We start from the raw sequence: 20,138 nt of genomic DNA, 5'->3' as shown, positions 1-20,138 counted from the left end.
GTCTTTTGTATTGACAAGTCCCTTTCCTAAACATCTTGCCATTGGTTGGAAAGGTCACACTTTCTGACGCCATCGGGAAGTGTGCACCTACTTTCTGTACTATCTCCAGCTGGCAGTCGACTGGCTCACTCTCAAGAGAGCCTGGTACCTCTACTAGGTCCCTGGGTTTGTTTCATCTGCAATACTTCAAACACGACACCTGCAATACTCAAGTAGAAAACCCGGTACCTTTATGAGGTCCCTAAGTTTGTCAAATCATCAAAACTACAAATAACATAATGTTTTTTAGACACTTGTACGTATGAACTATTACTTCACTTACAAGACAACCATACTTGACCTTTTATCTATAAGAAAAAACATAGATTAGTCTTTTTCGTGCCATAATTTTGTAGGCAAAAGAGTTGGAAATAGAGGTATGCAAATGTTTTTATTAGGAAACATTTTATCTTCATATCTAAAAATTTTCGAAATCAAATATTTAATTAATCGAGCTATCAAACACTAAATAAAAATTGAAACGAGGAAAAGAAAAGAAACAAGGGTTAGCACTAAATATCTTTGTCTTATTTTTTCTAATAAATAAAAATTTATAGTAAAGTGTGGCCGACAATCGGCATTTAGGTGGTAATATATATTTATTTAAATAAAAAATGGTGATAATCACTATAAAAATCCTCTGGAAGACATAATAATATAATAAAGAGGCAACATCCTGAGTATATTCTTGTGGTCTCTTCTTGTTAAATGTGTAAGATTTGTTTCTTTTTGATCTATGAATTAATTTACCTTGAAGTAATTAAAATATTAAACGATCGTCTACCCTACTTAATAGAATAATACTTGTGTAATTTAACTAATTAATCTGGCTAGTCTAACACTTTACGTTTTCTTAATTCATGTAATATGCCACATGATTTTGTTGATTTTCAATGTTAAATTTACTTTATATTTGCCTATATAGTGGCACTCTCTCAGAAATTTATTTTGATCAAAAACATTTTTTTAATACACAAAGGGCACTACTAAATAAACATAGGTTGGGCTTTATTAATAATCTATGGTTATGATTTAAGTATTTATCATTTATAACAAGTGTTTGGGGGTTAGGAAAAAAAAGGTTTGAGGTATGAGATGATTATGTATATGTGTTGTATTTATATGCATATTTAGATTGTATCGACGAATATAATCCAGATGTATATAAGAATACAAACAAATACAAAATACTATGATTGTGTGCATTTGCTTCAATTTGCCTTCGTATTCATTTGCTCTATTATATCAATTGTTACCAATTTGTATCATGCGTGTTCATTCGCTCTAATGGATGTATATATCAACACATACAATCTTTATGGATATAGTCACAATTGATTGTACATATTTACTCAATTTCACTTGAGTAAGGCCAAATATAGAAAAACAAGAGTGAAATACATGGGTGTATACAAGGATACAAGCAACAATATACATTGTACAGTCAAGGAAATAAAATATTATTTAAGAATTGTAATTTTCTAAAAGTGTACTTATTATGAATTATTATTATGTACACTTCATTCATTTTTATACGTATTTTGTAAACTAGTTGATCAAACGATATATATTAGCAGGTATCCCTTTAAACACATGTACCAACCATAATACTTTTCAATGGTAGTATCCTAAATATAAAACAAAATACATTATCGTAGCAATAGTTTACCAATTTGCCAAAAAAATTCGACGTCAGTGAAATTACACCAACCTTGAAAATTGGTTATTTTGAATACGCTTGTTCATGTGGAAACCTTCAAGGTCAAAAGTCAAACTTGAAAGTCACCAATTAAACAAGCGCAGTCAAAAGTTCAAGACCATTCATTTCCAAAGTTACTTCATTTCCTCTACTATTTCAAAGTCGACAACAAATAATGTTGTGAATTTACAGAGTGAATTCAGTAACCATACGTGAAATTAACCCCTTTGGAACGCTCGTTCTATTAGATTGCATAGAATTGGTTTGCATCATCTGAAAAAACGTTGAATTTCTTCAAGTGTTTTCCCTTTGGTTTCAGGTAGCCAAAGCCTAACAAAAACAACTGTTGATGCTGATACCATTGTATAGATGATGAATGTTCCTGCCAATATAACCAATTTTTTTCGACTTGTTCATAGCATTCTTATATACAAACAAAGGAGAGATCAAGTCTAATAAAACGCGCACCTCCTTCACTCCAACTCAAAAGCAAGTTAGCTGTCATTGTAACAACCCATGATGTTAGCCAGTTTGCCAATGTAGCAACACTGCCACCAAGACTCTTAATGTCCACTGGCAATATCTGCACAAAATATATAATATAAACGGTTGAATTGCTCGTATCTTGAATGTTAATTTTGCTTTGAAGTTCTTGTTTTGGTAAGTGTTAATGATCCATGTTCTGTCTTTTGTTTAGCTTCGACGTACCTCAGACATTATGATCCACGGAATAGACCCCAATCCCAGAGCAAATGCCATCACTAAAACCTGGAAAATTCATTGGTAAAGACTAAAGGCTCTGAAAAATGCTGGAAATCACAGATAATACGCAGAGAAGCAAAGCGTAGGACAGTAAGGGGGAGATAAGTAGAAGTTGAAGGATGAACTATACCACAAGTCCAACTAGTGATAATATTCCTAATGCAGGATGCCAACTTTTGGGCGCGAAATCCTGATTTTCAAGTAGAAAAATAGTACTGTAATGTTAAGCAAGGAAGATCGTTAAATCGGATAACAGACTGATAAATTCTCATGGATGTGAATTTTAAGTTACTGACCTTTAGGTAGAATGCTGTTGCAACAAGGAAGCTGCTAACTGTCATTAACGACGAGGATATCTGAAAAAATGTGTGTCAATATAAAAGATTTTTTCTCTGAATATGTAGTAGTAGTTAGTTAGTATCAAATGAAAATTTTCTGCCTAGACATACAATTAGAAGTACTCTACGACCCGCCTTGTCCACCAGTGATGCAGCTATAGCTGTGACAATAACCTATAGAAAGTAGTTTCGTTAATACTCAAGAACAATATCTGCATAGAAATGAAAACTATGTATCGCGGGAGTGAATTACTTGAATAGCCCCGAGTCCAAATGTTGCAGCTTTACTGGATGAAACTCCTATCAATTTGAAAAGCATTGCAAAAGTTGAACCATTCACTCTGTACATAGCTTCTCTATGACTAACAGCTACATACAATCTAATGAGCGAGAAGTTCTTCAAGGTACTAGTCGATATATAAGGCCTCTAACACCACTAACATGTTCGTCTAGGATTTCGTTTCAAATCATTTGATGATTCTAGTTTGACAACTTCACAGATAATCGAAGAACTGACTAACCAGCAGATTTGAAGATGTTGCTGGAATACATTAAGATACCATTAATACCGCTGAGTTGCTGGAGACTGAGTAATCCAATACCTATCTGCATATTATTAGAACCAACTCATTAGAGTGACCGTTGAGAGGAGTAAGGGGAATTCAAGCACATTTTCATAGACTACCATCTCGTGAAACATAATGGTACAATGCACAAGTATACCAGCAAAGGATAGTAGTATCGCCTTCTCTTAAGCTCAGAAAAATGAATAGTAGCTTTTTTACTCGATGATCCCACAGATTTCTGGACAAAGAATATGAACAACAAACAAGCAAAAACACATTTTATGAGCAAATTGAATGTTCAAAACAGTTGAAGATCAGAAAATAACCAGCTCATGAATTGATTTACCTTGATCTCATTAATTTCCAAGGATATGTCAGTGTCAAATCCCCTTAGAACTTGCAACGAAGTTTCAAAATCCTCAAAATTCCCCATTTTAGCCTACACATTACACTATAGAATGTTAGCATAACATAAACACCGAAAAGAAGCAGGACAAAAACACAAGTTTGTTACGCATACCAACCAACGAGGAGATTCTGGTATAAAAAATAAACCAGGTATCAAAATCATGCAAGGCAACATTCCTGCAGAGTGAAATTATAAGTTGAAAAAGTTTCACTATTAGAAAGACTGAAACAAATGTGTTCGATTCAAGAGAATATAGACAGACGCATTACATTATATATAATCTCATTGCTTCAATTAACTCGCGAATACATAACAATTAACATCCTATTGAACTTCCAATGTATAGGATATTATACGTGTAGATCCACTCATCAACAAAGAACATCTAATCCATTATTCTCGTACTATTTCAAAAGCATATATATGTATAAGTACTATACTTGATAAGGTACTAATGGTACAGTAAAAACTTGATGAATGTAACCAAATGCTGTTATTTGATAAAGATTCTCCACTGAATTCTAGTACAGATACAAGGGAAAAGCAATCTATTTGTCGATAAGCATTAGATGCATGAGAAAATTTCTTTGGAATTGATTGAATTTCAACAAGAACTCGTGCATTGCTCACCTATAACTGCAAGCATTCTCCAGCTCGCAAAGAGTCCCAATAGATATGCGACCATTATCCCAACTGTTAAACAAAGCTATACACCAAGAATGAAACGTTAAAATATCGAACCACTATAAGTGAAAGCACATAACAGAACTAACATTATTAATAGATCCAAGAACTCCTCTCATGTTTTGAGGTGAAATCTCCGATATATATACAGGAACCTATACATTACAAACATGAAGAATTTAGGTATCAGAAGGTTCTCATTATAACTCTAACTAGAGCTATCACAAAAACAACACAAGTACAACATTTACCACATACGAAATGATGCCAACGCCAAAACCTCCCATCAATCTTCCCATGTATAAAAATGATGTGTCCTGTAAATGATGGAAAATGCATACATTCAAGTAAACTTCCTGTAAAAAAAATACAACCGAAATCTGTAACATATATATAGCAACTAACCACTCACTCTTGCAATTGAAATGGCGAACCATCCGCATATACTAGGAAGTGCTGCAATCATCAGTGTCTGCATTTCAATACGAAAGGAAGGAGTAAATCGTAAAGTAAAAAAAAAAAAAGCAACTTCTATACACTGATGATATCGACATTGTACAGTCGTATATGCATAGTCTTATACCCCTTTTCTTCCAATGTATTCAGATATCTGACCACTTGCAATTGCACCAACCATTGCACCTATATTTGCTAAAGATCCAAAGATCGAAAACTGTTCATGAAAAAAAGAGAAATTACTCTAACATAACATCAATACCGCGAAATTTATATTCCCTGAAACATTATTATAACATTATATCAACAATGCAAATGATATATATAACAACAATGTACTACTAGAAAGAAGATTAAAACCTCTGAAATTGAAAGTTCGAGATCATTCATGATATCGGACTGCGTAGGATTAGTATATCCCAACTGCAAACAGGACAAGTTAATTATACGTCAATTTGTTTTTTTTACTTTCTTAAACTTTATGTCAAGTCAGACAGTGAAAAGTTAGTTATACATACAGTGAATCCAAATAGAAAAGATCCCAATGCTACAATGAGGACACAAAGATAAATGGAGACGGATCCGCGTAAAATTTGGGCTGATGATCCCATCATGCTGGACTGTCTAGAGCCCATTCTATACCAGCTTCCAGTATGTAACAATGGCTTCCGGAGACCATCCTCAGAGATAACAGAATCATCTCGAAAACTCGTCCTCGTTACGTCTTTACCTTTCGTAGTAGGGAGTAATAATGGCTTTCGAATCGAGTTCTCATCTGAATTGCTGGCATAATCCTCTCGGAAACTCATCTTGTCAATATTAAAAATGTTTTTTTTACTTTATTTTATTTTTTTCTTAGCTAATGAAAAATTGAAGCTTGAAATAATGATGTTAATGGAGGAATAATAATAGATCAGCAATAAACTCTGCTATAAACATGGAGAAGCTGACCAATGTAGATTTATGAGTGTCAAGAAGAAAAACAGAGCAGTTATAGTTAAATATTCGTTCATTTGTCCCAAATTATATGACACAGTTTCAGTTTATTTTTAATAAGTCATAAAAAGAATAACACATACAAATATTTAATGAAATTATCGATATTTGGTTCATGTTAGATCCACTTATTTGGCAAAAAATCCACAAAGGTGTAATCTTTTTTAGATGTGGTAAAGTTTTCTTATATCTCTTAAGCTTCATGATCCATCGGCCAAATTATGTCACATAAATTAAGACCAGTAGAGGATCATATTTGCTCTTGTACACTCCGAAAAAAGTTATATTTATCCGTTCTTATATTTTCTTTGATATATATGCCCTTGTCATTCAACTTTGGACACATATTTGCTCTTGTAATTCAATTTGGACACATGTTTGCCTTTGGACGGTTAAGCCTCATCTTTACACTTATATCATCCAACTTTGGATACATATTTGCCCTTGAACGGGTAAGTTGCCTCACTCCACTTTTATCATCCTATGTGGCGCCTACGTGAATATATTCATAATTAAAAATAATTAGTCGACAGACCAAATATATATAACTTTCTTGCGCTTATAAGACAATCTAAAATGAAAATTAGATATGTTATTATGATCATGAAAGTTGGGATATGCATATAGTATCTAATATTATTACACAGGAACTTTAACAGAGAAAAAAAGCTTTGCATTTATATTAGTTTCTAAAATAATTAGTGTCTACATATTATAAGAGTAAGTAGCTATAAGAAAAAAGTTGTGTACTTCATTTTCCAGGCAACAAGGTTTAACAGTAAGACAATCCTTTTTAGGGGACCAAATCGTGTTTAAAAAAACTTAAGTCCTATTGTCATGGTATAAAAGTAAAACTCTTTATTTTTGTGAAAAAATAACATTGAGATTCAAGTGCAGAGCTATCTGCAGGTATTCCTTTTCCTGTGCAAATTCCAGAATATTATTCATGGAGGATAGAATCAAGATACAACACTGTAACTGTGCATGCTCATCAACTGAAATGGCATGTTAGGCCAATAACTAATAGTAACAATGTACTTTACACTTCATGTTTGTTTTCGCTTCAAAGCGAAATAGAATGCTCATCAACTGGTATTGTAGGAGACCAGTCGATGTAGAATCTTAAGCCAGAAATTTTTATGTGATGGCTTTTATCCCTTAATGTCTTCATCAATAATGTTTCATAATTTTGAAAGATAACTAAAAATCTGAAGCTAGAACGAATTTCTGTCATACTATCTCTGTCTAGACATTATGGACTTGACTAAGTCCAATATCCGAACATAGTCATAAAATAGAGACGATTCTTTGCCTTCAAGACCGTCCCTGCTCACCCTGTTACTGCCTGCAAGATTGTTGCACGGGCTTCCACCAATCAGTAAATCAAATCCGCCACATGAATCTATCAGTTGTTCTAAGCGGTCTCCATTCAACTGCTGCACATCATCAAAATCAATAAGATTGCCTCTCTGATTAGTTTGCTCCCACCAACTTCTCACAATGTTTCTGTTCACTTCAGATTTTTCCACAGAGACCACATTGTTTAGTTGAATCCCAAGACGGTAAAGAGCAACTTCAGCACCGCCAATCCCAGAGAAGAGTGATAAGACGTTCATCCCATTTGGAAACATGTCTTTCAACACTGATAAATGGTATGCCACTGTGTCAACCTATAATAATATCAATCCAAGTATCATGTTTTACTTAATTACATCTTGTAATCCCAAGTTAAGGGGAGAAAAGGAAAGGAAGGGGGGCAAGACTTGGACATACAACAACAACAACATAACTCAGTGTATTTCCGCAAGTGGGGAAATGGGGAGGGTACCTTAGAAGGGTAGAGAGGTTGTTTCCGATAGACCCTCGGCCCAATACATCCAAAGATAAGGATCATAAATCACCAACAAAATATCTTTCCACCGAAAGAAATTTTAAAAGAGAAAGTGGTCTAGTATGGCCCAAGCAATAATACTATTTGGTAAAGACGACAAGAGGAGGTGATATTACGATGTTGACCAAGAAAAAGGAAAGAAGAAAGAGACAAGACCTTATTGAGGCAGCACCAGAACCAAATGGTGGCCATGAAAGAGCAACAGGATACTATTGCAAAAGAAGCTAATACAGTCCATATGAATCAAAAAACGTCCTCATTATATAAAGCTATGTCTTTTTCTAAATGAGTAAAGACAGGTTAACTGGATCAGATGTTCAACCTATTCAAAGAACTTCCTCAAGTGTTTGTTTGCTAACAGAGAGTAACGACTTTTACTACTATCAACTTTTTAAACATAGAGCGTATGACTGGTAAACTTTAGATATTTATAGCTAAGATAGGGTCATAGATTCTATCATCCCTTCTCACTTTACCTACCTCCACCTCCTTCTCCACTTCTATGACCAGTTCACCACTACAAGGACCCAAGTAGGCATGTAAACAAATCATACAATCATTCAGCAACTCAAGATTAGTTTAAGCTACAACTCCCTGTAGCTGACTCATCTGCACACGCTAAAACATTAAATGCCTCCCAGGAACATCAGAACTCCAGAAGAGGACTAATTTTGGAAAAGGTATACACACAAAAAGAACTTAATCAAGTCATGCTTTCCGTTTTCTTTCTCTAGACTTTTGAATACACGAGTTCATTATATGTTGATCCTAAGGAAAAAACGACGTCTTTCCTGAAAGGAGGAAAAAAAAGACTTTGTAATGAGTTTACTAGTAATGAATAGTCACTCTTGCACCCCACTCCACCCCCCAGAAAACCATAACTAAATAGATAAATTACAAAAACACCAACAACGAAAAAGGGACAACTGCTTTGCTCATCAGTTCAGCTAATTAATTTTTACAATATGTCAGCCACCACAACTACACACACATCATTTGTGGGACATAGCTAGTGCAAAACTGCTCCTTTTTTTTGGTTAGCGCGTAGAAGTTAAAACTCCTCTTATAACTATCAAAATTTGCTACCACAGAGTTCACAATTGCACAATGAGGGATAATAGGTGTAACACAGCTTCTTTCCAACCGTTGTTCTCTATGACGGAGTGTTATTTGTCAGTTTGAGGTTGGAGCAAACCTCACACCAAGTGTTGCACCAGGGTAAGACTGAAATTTCCAGATTGTCTCTCATATGCTTCAAAAATCAACCATTCCTTTGAGGACAAAGCTTCTCTTCATTATAAAGAAGTGGTCAACCATTGTATATGCTTAAACAATTTTGTTGCATATAATAATTGAAAAAAGAAGCTGAAGTCACAGGAAATGTCTCACCTTGTTACATCAATCCTTTTAATTACCTCATTCCTCCAAGAAACAGAAAGGACAACACAAAAACACAAAGCTGATTGTTTATGCTCTGTCAAAACAGGCTACTCAACCCTTTGTGCCGAGAATGAGATAGAGGAAAGCTGGTCAAGGAAACTAATTTGGAAAAAAAAATTTATCCCCAAAGGTGATTTGCTTCACTTGGACAGCACTTTATGAAACATGTTTGACTCAATATAATCTAAACAGAAGGAAAATGCATCTTGTCAACAGATGCTACATGTGCAAACAATGTATAGCAACCAACAGTCGCCTAATTACTAGACTGCTCAGTTGCTACAGATATCTGGAATATTCTTTTCAGTTTTTGGGCTCAGTTGGGTTATGCCTGAGAGGATTAACGATGTTACATATGCTGGAGTACATGGAAGGTTGGTAGAGCCATCAGGAAAATCTGAAAGATGGTCCCTGCTTGGATTTTTGGTGTATTCTGATAGAAAGGATTGTAGATGTTCATGGAATAGCAACTCCTAATCACAGTCTCAAGGCTGTGTCTTATTTTGTTGTATAGCTAGAGTACTTTGTCCCCTGTAAACTCCCCAGACAACTTCATCTAAAATAAAGCTAAAGTGAGACAACACTGGTGTTGTAACCTAGTGTGCAATTTCATCTAAAACTCAAGTACTTCATGGTTAAAATCTCACCCACAGGATTCCCTTTCCCCTTATTCACAGGCCTCCCCTCTTCCTCCACCCCACCACCCGAAAAGAAAAATATTCAATATAAGATTCTTTAGTCCTTTTGTTGCCGAATCGCCCATTACCCACTACACACATGGTTACCACATACCCATGGAAAAGCACATTACACTACTTGTGTGCTTCAAAGCCATGAAGTCCCAGAACTCATAGTCTAGAGCGAGTGATATCCCTTAACTATAGATTTAACAGCACCAGTTATACATCCTCCTTTCATTTTATATAGGTTCTCTACCTCCTTTTTCCAACAATTCATCCACTTCCCTCGACTTAATAGAGAAATTTTAGAAAATTAAGATGACGCTGAAATTGTAGCGTCGATGAATGTTCTGTTCAAAATTTCAAATACCATCAATGTCATTCCCCTTCTGAAAAAAATAAAGCTACATTACGTAGTATAAGTTGTTTTGTTTGAAAACTGGTATACGTAGTGAGCTTTTTAATCAGCTTAAACTAATATATTATGTCAATTATAGGATTTAAGCCACTTGATGCATAATGATCTCAGCAAAAAATTGTGGTTAAGAGAAAACAAAAGAAAGAAAAGATTACAGTAAGACTTAGATATACACGTGAAAATTAGAACAAAAAAGGTTAGGCTAACCTGGAATGAGTTACCAAGTGATTTGTATCTATCGGTCCTACTTATACCACCTCCCCTGGTATGGTTCTTTGGAAACCCCAATAGCATTTCAAATTCATCTGGCTCCAAAGGAGCAACTTTGTTTCTCCCAACCCACACCAAATTCCACTTCCGACATTGATCAAGAACAAACTTTTGCACCCTCATAGGTGGCTCACCGTCAAAGGCCTCCACAGCTTTCCTGATCCTATCAGTCAATCTTGCACTTCCAATAGCTGTTTGCAAACAATTTAACTTTGTCCGTGGATCCCAAGATGGCCACCATTTCTTTGTAAGGGGAAGTGCCTCATTAATGGTGCGTGGAGGAAGTGGAAGCAAGGGAAATCTATTTTCAGTAGGTAGGTTATGAATATAACCCCTTTTTCTTGCAGTAGCACAAAAATACTTTGAATCGACAAACTCAGGCTCAATATCATATAAGAATCTGGAAATGGTATCCCACACACCCTTTGGAGCTAGAGCAACATTTTCGTAATAGAAAAAAGGGGGGCCAAAAGCTTGCTCCGGAATAGTTCTTCGGACAATTGCAGAAACTGATTCTGTAGGAACCCCAAATCCAATCATAGGTTTGGGCAAACGAATTGTCTCTTCATCAAAAATCGCCCTTGGCTTTTTGCTTTTGCACAATTGATTGAACATCTTCCTCTTCTTGTATCCACCACTACCATGGTTCAGTTTTGGCTGTCACAATGGAAGTGAGGCATCAATTCTATGAAAAATAATATTGCTATTTTGACAAAGTTGAACAGGATGTCAATTCACATGAGTCCATTGCAAAACAAGGCGAGGGGAAAGCAGACCTTCACATCTTCTGGCAAATAGGGATCTTCTGCTCTTGCCATTTGAGCAGCATAGATGAAATCTGTCAATTCAGAAACCGATGCTTCTGGACCTAGAAAGTTGTAAAGAGGACATTAATTACCTGGAGATGAGATCAAGATAGGTGCTGCAATTATAAAAAGATATTCAGGAATATTGCAGCATCAATAAGCAGGTTTTCTTCCAAATGCAAGAGCATTGAAACAAAGATAACTCAACTTAGTAGCATCTACCATATAACTTGCATGAATAAGATTTCTTCAGCCAATGATAAAACCTTTAGCATATAAATACATATCAAAACCAAACTATATGTCTAATCAGATATAAGGCTTGGATAAATTATTAATGTAGGGACAGAATATAATTTAATATACGCACCACATCTCTCCATTGCAATAGAAACCTCTTCCACTGGGTATCCCATATTTGCCAGAAATAAGATTGTCTGCTCTTTTTCAGACAAAGAACTGCTCTCTTCTTTCACATAGCACTGTTTAACAGAATTCTATCACACGTTGTAAAAGGAAAATGTTAGAAAAGTTTGACATATTTGTGCCAAGACTACGCGTAACAGAATACAGGACAGCTACTAAAACCACAGATATCTTCAATTTATTTGTAGTTCTACACAAATTCGTAAAACTAAACCACCTCACATTTTACTCATTCAAGCTAGTAGGTGAAGCCATGGATGTTCAAAAATACCATGAAACCAACATTGAATACATAATAACAAGTTAAATATATCAATAAAGCACCCAAACAAAAGAAAAACACTAAATGTATCTTTTGAACAAAAAAAAATCAGATTGACTTATGCCACAGTAAGACGCTGAAAAGAGAAATGGAGAATGGTGTATATTGGGGATAACATACTGTACAGTAGTCTGAGTCAGAGGACCAACTATCTTCATCATAAACATCATCCAGAAAGTTCTCGTTGTATTCAGAAGAGCTATCATCAGAATTAATGCAGGGCTCCAGGTGAGGGCTAGCACTGGGCTGTTCTTCAGGAGAATCTTCGATGGCCTGCAACATCCAAGACAAACAAAAAGTTTGATTGATGTCTAAACTTTACACAAACAGATAACATAATTTTCTATGACTTTTCAGAGTTCATACATGAATTATAGCTCATTGACCCTCACCTAGGAGGTGGCAATGTCAGGTGGGCAGGAGGGAAAATTATGTTGCGGGCATCAAGATTAGATAGATGCAACGTGTTTGACAAGCAAAATTCAACGATGAAATTATTGAACAGAAGGCATCAAAAAGGAGATCATGAATTTTTTATAAAGATCTGTAAATAGAAACTGAAAATTGGAGGCCATCATTCAGAACTAAGTGTCCCAGAATCACGCAAGGATCTCTCTCAGACGAGGTAGTAGAAGGGGTGTAAAAATTCGTGAAGGAAAATAAGCTCCTAGCCCAGATGGTTTCAATATGGCTTTCCATGAACATCGCTGGTCATGATATAGAACACCAGATTTTTCCATAAAATTGCTAATGCTAATAGGAGATACTACATGTTTGAGAAGCTAAAAATCAATGATGAAATAATTGAAGCACGGAAGGCATCAAAAAGGACATAGTGATTTTATACAAATATCTGTACAAAGAAACTGAAAATTGGAGGCCACCATTCAGAGTAGAGTGTCCAAGAATCACTATTGAGGAAAATAAATGGTTGCAAAGACATTTCTCAAAGGAGGATGAAGAAAAGGTCATAAAAAGTTGTGAAGGAGAAAAGGCACCCATCCAGATGGTTTCAACATGGCTTTCTAGAAACATTGCTGGTCGGTAAAAAAAGTAGGTGTACTAAGAGCTATCAACTTTTTCCAATGCGGGAAGGGTAGAGAAATTCAATGCTCCCCCCATTTCTCTTATACCAAAAAATGCAGGTGCACAGCCGCTGAAAGACTTCAGGCCTTTAGCTTACTGGTTAGCTTCTACAAAATAATTTGCCAAGTTGTTGGCAGAAGGGCTGAAAACAATAGTGAAGAAGCTGGTGGCCGACAAACAAATCGCCTTTATTGAAGGGAGACAAACTGCAGATGTTGTACTTATTGCAAATAAGTGTTTTGATGAAAGGAAGAGGCAAAGAAAAGCTGGTGTATTGTGTAAGCTTGATATAGAGAAGCATATGACCACTTAAATTGGGATATTTGCTAAACTTGTTGAGGAAGATGGTTTTTGGTGGGACGGTGGATAGGGTGGATCAAATTTTGTATATCCACGGTTATTATCTCAATCATCATAAATGGAGCTCCAGGAGATTTTACCCATCTCAAGGGGGATCCAGGCAAGCATATCGGCTGTTTCTTTTTCTCTTCATTGGCTATGGAAGAATTAAGCAACATGATATGCAGAGCAATGTCTTTAAACTGGATCAGAGGTTTTAAGGTGGTGTCAGAATGCAAGGAAGGGTGGAAATATCCCCTATTTTATATGCTGATGATACCTTATTCCCTGTGGGGCTAAAGAAAAGTCAAATGGATATTCAAGGCGTGATGCTTTTGAACTTCGAGGCGGCTTTCGGGCTAAAAGTAAATCTATTCAAGACCTACTGCCTATTTGTACCCAGTAAACAAGGTACAAGATGTATAAAGTTTGGCTGATAACTTAGGATGTCAGGTAGGTAAGCCCACCACTTACCTGGGAATCCTTTGGGGGCTTAATTCAAGAGAAGCTCAATTTGGGAGATGGTTAATGAAAAGTTTGGAAGGAAACTTGCAGTCTGGAAAAGACAATACCTAGTGGGAGAGTAACTCTAATAAAGACACAATAGAGTGCTTGATTCATTACCTACCTATTTAATTTCTTTCTTTCCAATGCCAGCAAAGGTGAGACAAACTCTGGACAGAATTGGGAGGAATTTCTTGTGCGGTGGAAACAAAGAAAGAAAAATCATTCCACCCAGTAAAATGGGAAGCCATGCTTGCTAAACAATGAGGAGGGTGGATCGGATATTAGGAATTCGAAGATGCACAATGAAAGGCTATTGATGAAGTGGTTGTGGAGACGTGGAATGGAAGCCAGGTTAGGAAAAGGTGATTTTCGACAAACATGGTGTCAAATGGAATGGATCACTAATCCTATCAACTCTCCACATGGTTTGGGACTTTGGAAATACATCAAGAGTCTATGGCCAAACTTTGAACACTGTGGAAATCAAAGTGGGAGAAGCAGAATAACAAAATTTTGGCAGGACTCATGGATAGGCACACCCCTCTTAGAGTTAAATATGCTAACTTGCATAAATTTTGAGCGGATGCAAGGATTGCAGTATTTGATTGTAGAAACAATAAGTGTTGGTGCCTTCACATCAAAAGGGACTGTTTCGATTGGGAAGTACCCATGATGGTTACTTTTGCAAGAACTAGAAAAAGTGTCAATTATTACCTGAAGAAACAAATTCTCTATTCTGGGTAGAGCATAAAAGAATGAAGTACTCAGTTAAGTCATGCTACATGAGGCTGAATAAGAGAAACGAAAGCAATTTTAACTAGCCAGGGAAGAAAATATGGAACACACAAACACCTTGAGAAGCTTCTTGGTTTATGTGGGAGGTAACACATGATGTTTGTTTTTGACTCAATACAATCTTTAAAAGACGAGAATGACGATGTGCACTCTTTCGCAACAAAACGAAAATGACAATGTTGACCAGGTGTTTCCTATGTAACAAGAAGGAAGAGAATGCAGTCACTTGTTTTTGCATTCATCATGCGCTAGACAGCTTTGGAGTTTGTTCATCTCCCTATTTGGGAGGTCTTGAGTGATGTTGCAGTCAGTTCAGAAAATGTTGGCAAGTTGGGGTATAAAGGGCAGAAGCAGATCAATGAATAAGCTTTGGAATGCCATCACCCCACGCATATATCAGGTAGTATGGTGGAAATAAATTTTAGATGTTTTGAGGGGAAAAATCCTTGTATAGACGGTGAAATATAGATGTTTATGCCTTCTGGATCTAAGGTGTATTTTCAGGTTGTAGAACAAAGGGTTCAATGGAAACAAGCTCTCTACCAATTTACCAATAGAGCTAGGGGTGAGATTTGCGTACATCATACCCTCCTCAAACCCCACTTGTGGGACTACGTTGCTTCTGTTGTTGTAAGAAGACATCTTCCTTTTTTTTTGATAACACAAACTAGCTTATTGCATGGCCATTTCATTTAATAAAACTCTTACCTTTTTCCTAAAATAATAACATAATTATATTATTTTATTTCACTCTCCCCTTTTTTGGAGATAGAGGGGGTTTGCTAGTGTTAAAGGGTCATTACTTTGTGAAAAAATGATGGACAGAAGAAAACCATCATTACAAAGAAGACAAACAAAAACCAAGCATTCTCAACACAATACAACCTTGCTACAGAGCTGTGAAAACCATGTAAAGAACAACTGGCATTGTTTATCGCACAATCAACACCTAGAATCCAATGTTCACATGGCACAATCTCTTCATGGGTCCTAATAGGTCTCACCAAAAGACCTGACTCATCTAAACTTTGTTCTGAACAAGTTAACTTCTCTCACTAGACCATCTTCAGCAAGTGATGACATATATAGGCATGAGAAAAGAGAAGGAAGAGAATTGGGAATGATTCGCACCATGCTCTCAAGCATGTTCGGATTTATATAGTGTTCTACAAGTAATCCAAAAAAGAAAGGAAAGTAAGTCCTGATAATTCTTATTCCTATTTAAAAAATTATGGAAATTCTATATCCTTCCTATATACACAAGGAATGAGTTCTTGACATATTAATAATTTCCTAGTGTTTAAGATTCCCCCAAGTTGGAGCATACATATTGTGTGCTCCTAACATGTCACACACTGAACTCTAGAGCCACGAACTGATTTTGTAAGAATATGTCCTAAATGATCATTTGAGTTGATGAAACCAGTCACAATGCACCCCGATTCAATCTTTTGACGCATCAAAAAATAATCTACTTCCATATGTCTCATTCTATCATGAAACACTGGATTTGAAGCAATGCAATAGCAGCTTGATTGTCACATATCAAATGGGTAACAGAATGAGATGCTTGATCCTTTACATACAATGAAGGTACGATTCCTATTCTATTGGTCTGAAGCACCAGTCATTTTTGTTTTTTGATATACGAAGAAATTGTTTTTGTGTAAGATTCTGAAGGAAAATAAGATTTTTTCCAAGAAAGGAAATGGTGTTTTCTAGTTGAAACAAAAGGAAGCAACTTTGGACAAGAGAGAACTTTATTCATTAGCAGAAAAAGAATTAGAGGAAGCATTAGAAGAGGGACAGAATTTTCAGAGTAGGAACTCAAACCCTAACTTTGGCTCTAATAACAGAAATTTCAAATTAGGGACTCAAACCCTCAGCTCATACAGAAACTCAATATCAGAGGAGGGTGTCGGTCACGCAAAATGTAGTAGCACCAGTAGCTGAACAGATAGTGGCACCTAACTGTTCGCCAAACAGATGAACAGCGCTTGAATGCAGAGAGGTACATCGATTGCTGGAGAGAGGAGTTGTGCTAGACACCAAAAGTAAGAAGAAAAAAATGAGTGGCCAGGCGCCAGTTACGGAAGCTATTTGAGTCTCTACCAGGATCTTAGAGTATCCGATACCATGTGAAGAAAAGAGAAGGAAAAGAGTTTGGGGAATGAATTGCTTCATTATTTCCTCAAGCATGTTGGGGTTCATATAGTGTTTACAGTAATCTTAAAAGGAAAAGTAAGTTAGTCCTAAGAATTCCTATTCCTATTTACAAAATTAAAGGATTCTAAACTTTTCCTATATACACAAGGAATGGCTTCTTGGCATGCTAATAATTTTCTAGATCTTGATAAATAATTATTAGATGAGCTGGTTATCAAAGGAGGGATGGATTGAACAAGAATATCTTCATTCCCTTCACATAGTTACCCTTTGTTACAAAATATAAAAAATGAACAGCTTGTAAACATGCTACAAAATCTAAAATGAGTAGCTTGCAAATAAAGAGGAAGACATTCCGCACCTTTAATGTCAAAAGAGCATCTAGCACCAAATCTGAATTTTCTCCTGCAGTCCCAAGTCAAGTAACATAAATACCATAACTGTAAAATTGATTTTTAAGTTGTATAAATACTTGGTAAATTCAAATACCATTTTGCTCTATTGCTTTTGCAATGGACTCTTCAGAAAATCCCATCACTAAAAACTTCTGAATGAACGTAGACTGGCCAGGTACTGATGATGAGCTTGCCTTCACGCAAGAGAAGACCAAAAGAGACCATAAGTTGAGATGCAATGGTATAAACTTTTTTCTAAATTCTTTCTTCCTTTTTTGTGTCAAAAAAAATGTTCTTGACAAGAAATAACAGTAGGGTATCAATATGGGCTAAAAGTGTTTACCTCCCCATCACCACTAATAGCATACTGTCCATTAGTTCTTAAATCCCTGCATGAGGAAAATGTTGTATCCTGTATTTCTAACTCATCTTCAGTATCCCAGTCAATGTTGTCACTATCTTCTTCAGAAAGATGTTTGTCCTACACAGGATTGAACAAGAAATACAAACAAAGTATAAATATTTTTTCTCCATTTATCAAAAACATGAATAAAAAAGGATCATATACTTTCTTTTCTGATCTGTACAACCAGAAGGAAGTCGAAAAACTGCACAGTAATAGAGAATCGAGAAACGAGATAAATTTACCATTTCACAATGTAAGCCTGAAAAGAACTCTAAATTGTTCAGCACGAAGAGTAATTGAGCACCCTACATAACATGAGAAGGTAATCGTGAACTACTGCCATTAACAAAGCTAAAGTTAGCCCCTCAAAAAAATTTGAAACAGGTAATATTGTATTCCTCAGCATGTCGCATTAAGGACATGCTGGCGACTTACAGAAAGATGCAAACAGAAACAAAAGAAAATAACATACAGTGATCCTAATAAATCTACAAGTTGATCGTTATCTTCTAAGCCTATCTCTTTGCACCAAAATAACAAGATACTATATAATTCCATTTGACTTTTCGAATGGAATTGGATCTATCTTTAAAACATCTTTCATTTCTTTCTCTTCAAACAGTCCACCAAATGCATTTGGGGTATTACCTCCACCACTTTTTGTGGCTTTTGCTCCCTCCTCCGAAAGTTAGTCCATCAAATCTCTCACAGAAAGCTCAAAAACAAAAGCTTCTTCATGTCTTGACATAAAGGCAAGACTTGTCCCATTTTTTCCATTGAACATGTAAACTTTGCCAGGGTCCTAAGATCCCCCTATGATCATTGAAAAGGTGTAACTGCCCCTTTTCTGGCAAGCACCAGATTTACAACAATATGTGAAACACAAGCACCAATCACATGATGCCACCTTATTTTCTTCTTTTTTTGATCCTATTTGTAATTTTCTCTTCAATGTTTTTTTAATTGATCTTTCTTTTTCTCTTTTTCAGTTTTGCCTTTCCTCCTCTCCATCAGGTTGCCTTCCATGTAGCCACCACCCCATGCCATAGCTACCAACTTCAGTGTAGCGACCAGTTAACACCACTTAATCACCACCAAAAGAATTTAAAAATTCAAAATTACTAAACCAAGGCCTATATTTAAAAGGAAATGAATTGATCAAATGACTTTGCACCTAAATTTAAACATGTACTATCCAGTTTTACTAAACTAGAGTTAAACGTGTTGTCTAAGCTATGTGCCATGAGAATTGATAAAGAGTCTAGCTATAAACTTAATTGGCACTTGTATGGTTGGAAGATTGAACTTACCTAGTATTGAGCTTATTTCATCCTACATGTGGAAAGAAATAAAGGTAAAAAGGGGTGTTATTGTTGTTTGCTCTCGGAAGTTATGAGGATAGTTTGGTGTGCTGTTGTGTGAAGAGAATGGGATGCCAAGTGAGATCGAGAGAAAAGAAACGAGAGATGACTCTCTTATTCTAACTGTAACACACCTACTTCTTCATGTTTTGACTCTTATCCGTACTCATGAGAAAATTTGATGGAAGACTCATCATTCGTTGAACTCAATCCTAAGGTGGTCGAAACTACATGTCTCATCGAGCAAGTACATGTTGACGATAAAAATAAAAGTTAAAAAAGAATTACTTTGTGTTTGTCCAAAATAAGCCTCATGGCAAGAAGTACAACAAAGACAGAAATTGGTCTAAAACCAATGACCAAGATTGTTCCTTTGCTACTGCATAAGACCAATTACGATAAATAAAATTGATTTATTCACATTCTTGCAAGATTAGTTTTTTTTTTTTTTTGGTTGGAGTTAACTATTGCGAATTGGGGTATTAGGTTTTAAGTTTTTTGCCTATCAATTTTGAATTAAAACTTCAGTTTCACCCAAAAATGTTCCATGCACACAAAAAATTAGGTTCGCCACATTCATTACTGAGAAAATTAAAAACCGTGAAACTTACCTGAGAATCCTTGTCGATCAAAGGGTGTCAAGCAACTCCGTGCTGCGCTATATCATAAATCTTCTTAATATCCTGCATCACCCCCAAAAAAAAGAATGAAAAAGAATCAAAATAGCAGAGAGAACACACAGTTTCAGCAAATTCAAAAACTACAAGAAAATATCAGCATACATAGATTTGAGAGCGAAGGAAGAAGAGGAGTTGAGAGAGATTCTTGTGGAGTGATGAGAGAGAGATTGAAATGTACTGAGATGAGAACACCCACCCACA

At 35.9% G+C, this 20,138-nt stretch overlaps 2 protein-coding genes across 2 annotated transcripts; both read right to left on the bottom strand.

Annotated features, from left to right (window-relative positions):
- Positions 1–1,740: 1,740 nt before the first annotated feature.
- Positions 1,741–5,903, bottom strand: LOC107009974 (sugar transporter ERD6-like 6). The gene is made up of 18 exons (XM_015209268.2): positions 5,472–5,903; positions 5,314–5,376; positions 5,081–5,170; positions 4,910–4,969; positions 4,749–4,814; positions 4,587–4,652; positions 4,444–4,519; positions 3,925–3,989; positions 3,751–3,843; positions 3,562–3,642; positions 3,360–3,444; positions 3,092–3,138; positions 2,950–3,012; positions 2,797–2,856; positions 2,631–2,690; positions 2,447–2,506; positions 2,207–2,321; positions 1,741–2,120 (listed from the first exon to the last, which is right to left on the bottom strand). Exons 1-18 carry the CDS (start codon positions 5,760–5,762, stop codon positions 2,008–2,010), a joined length of 1,554 nt encoding a protein of 517 aa, XP_015064754.1. The 5' UTR covers positions 5,763–5,903; the 3' UTR covers positions 1,741–2,007.
- A 962-nt stretch (positions 5,904–6,865) lies between these two features.
- On the bottom strand, positions 6,866–20,119 carry LOC107011109 (DNA (cytosine-5)-methyltransferase DRM2-like). The gene is made up of 11 exons (XM_015210468.2): positions 20,040–20,119; positions 19,869–19,940; positions 18,139–18,201; positions 17,834–17,971; positions 17,585–17,684; positions 17,457–17,500; positions 12,323–12,475; positions 11,825–11,951; positions 11,425–11,516; positions 10,586–11,305; positions 6,866–7,619 (listed from the first exon to the last, which is right to left on the bottom strand). Exons 3-11 carry the CDS (start codon positions 18,139–18,141, stop codon positions 7,185–7,187), a joined length of 1,812 nt encoding a protein of 603 aa, XP_015065954.1. The 5' UTR covers positions 18,142–18,201; positions 19,869–19,940; positions 20,040–20,119; the 3' UTR covers positions 6,866–7,184.
- Positions 20,120–20,138: the final 19 nt, after the last annotated feature.

Source organism: Solanum pennellii, chromosome 2 (genome assembly GCF_001406875.1).
Source record: "Solanum pennellii chromosome 2, SPENNV200".
Taxonomy (NCBI): Eukaryota; Viridiplantae; Streptophyta; class Magnoliopsida; order Solanales; family Solanaceae; genus Solanum; species Solanum pennellii.
The sequence above is the reverse complement of the archived record's forward strand: the minus strand, read 5'-3'. Positions and strand labels throughout refer to the sequence as shown.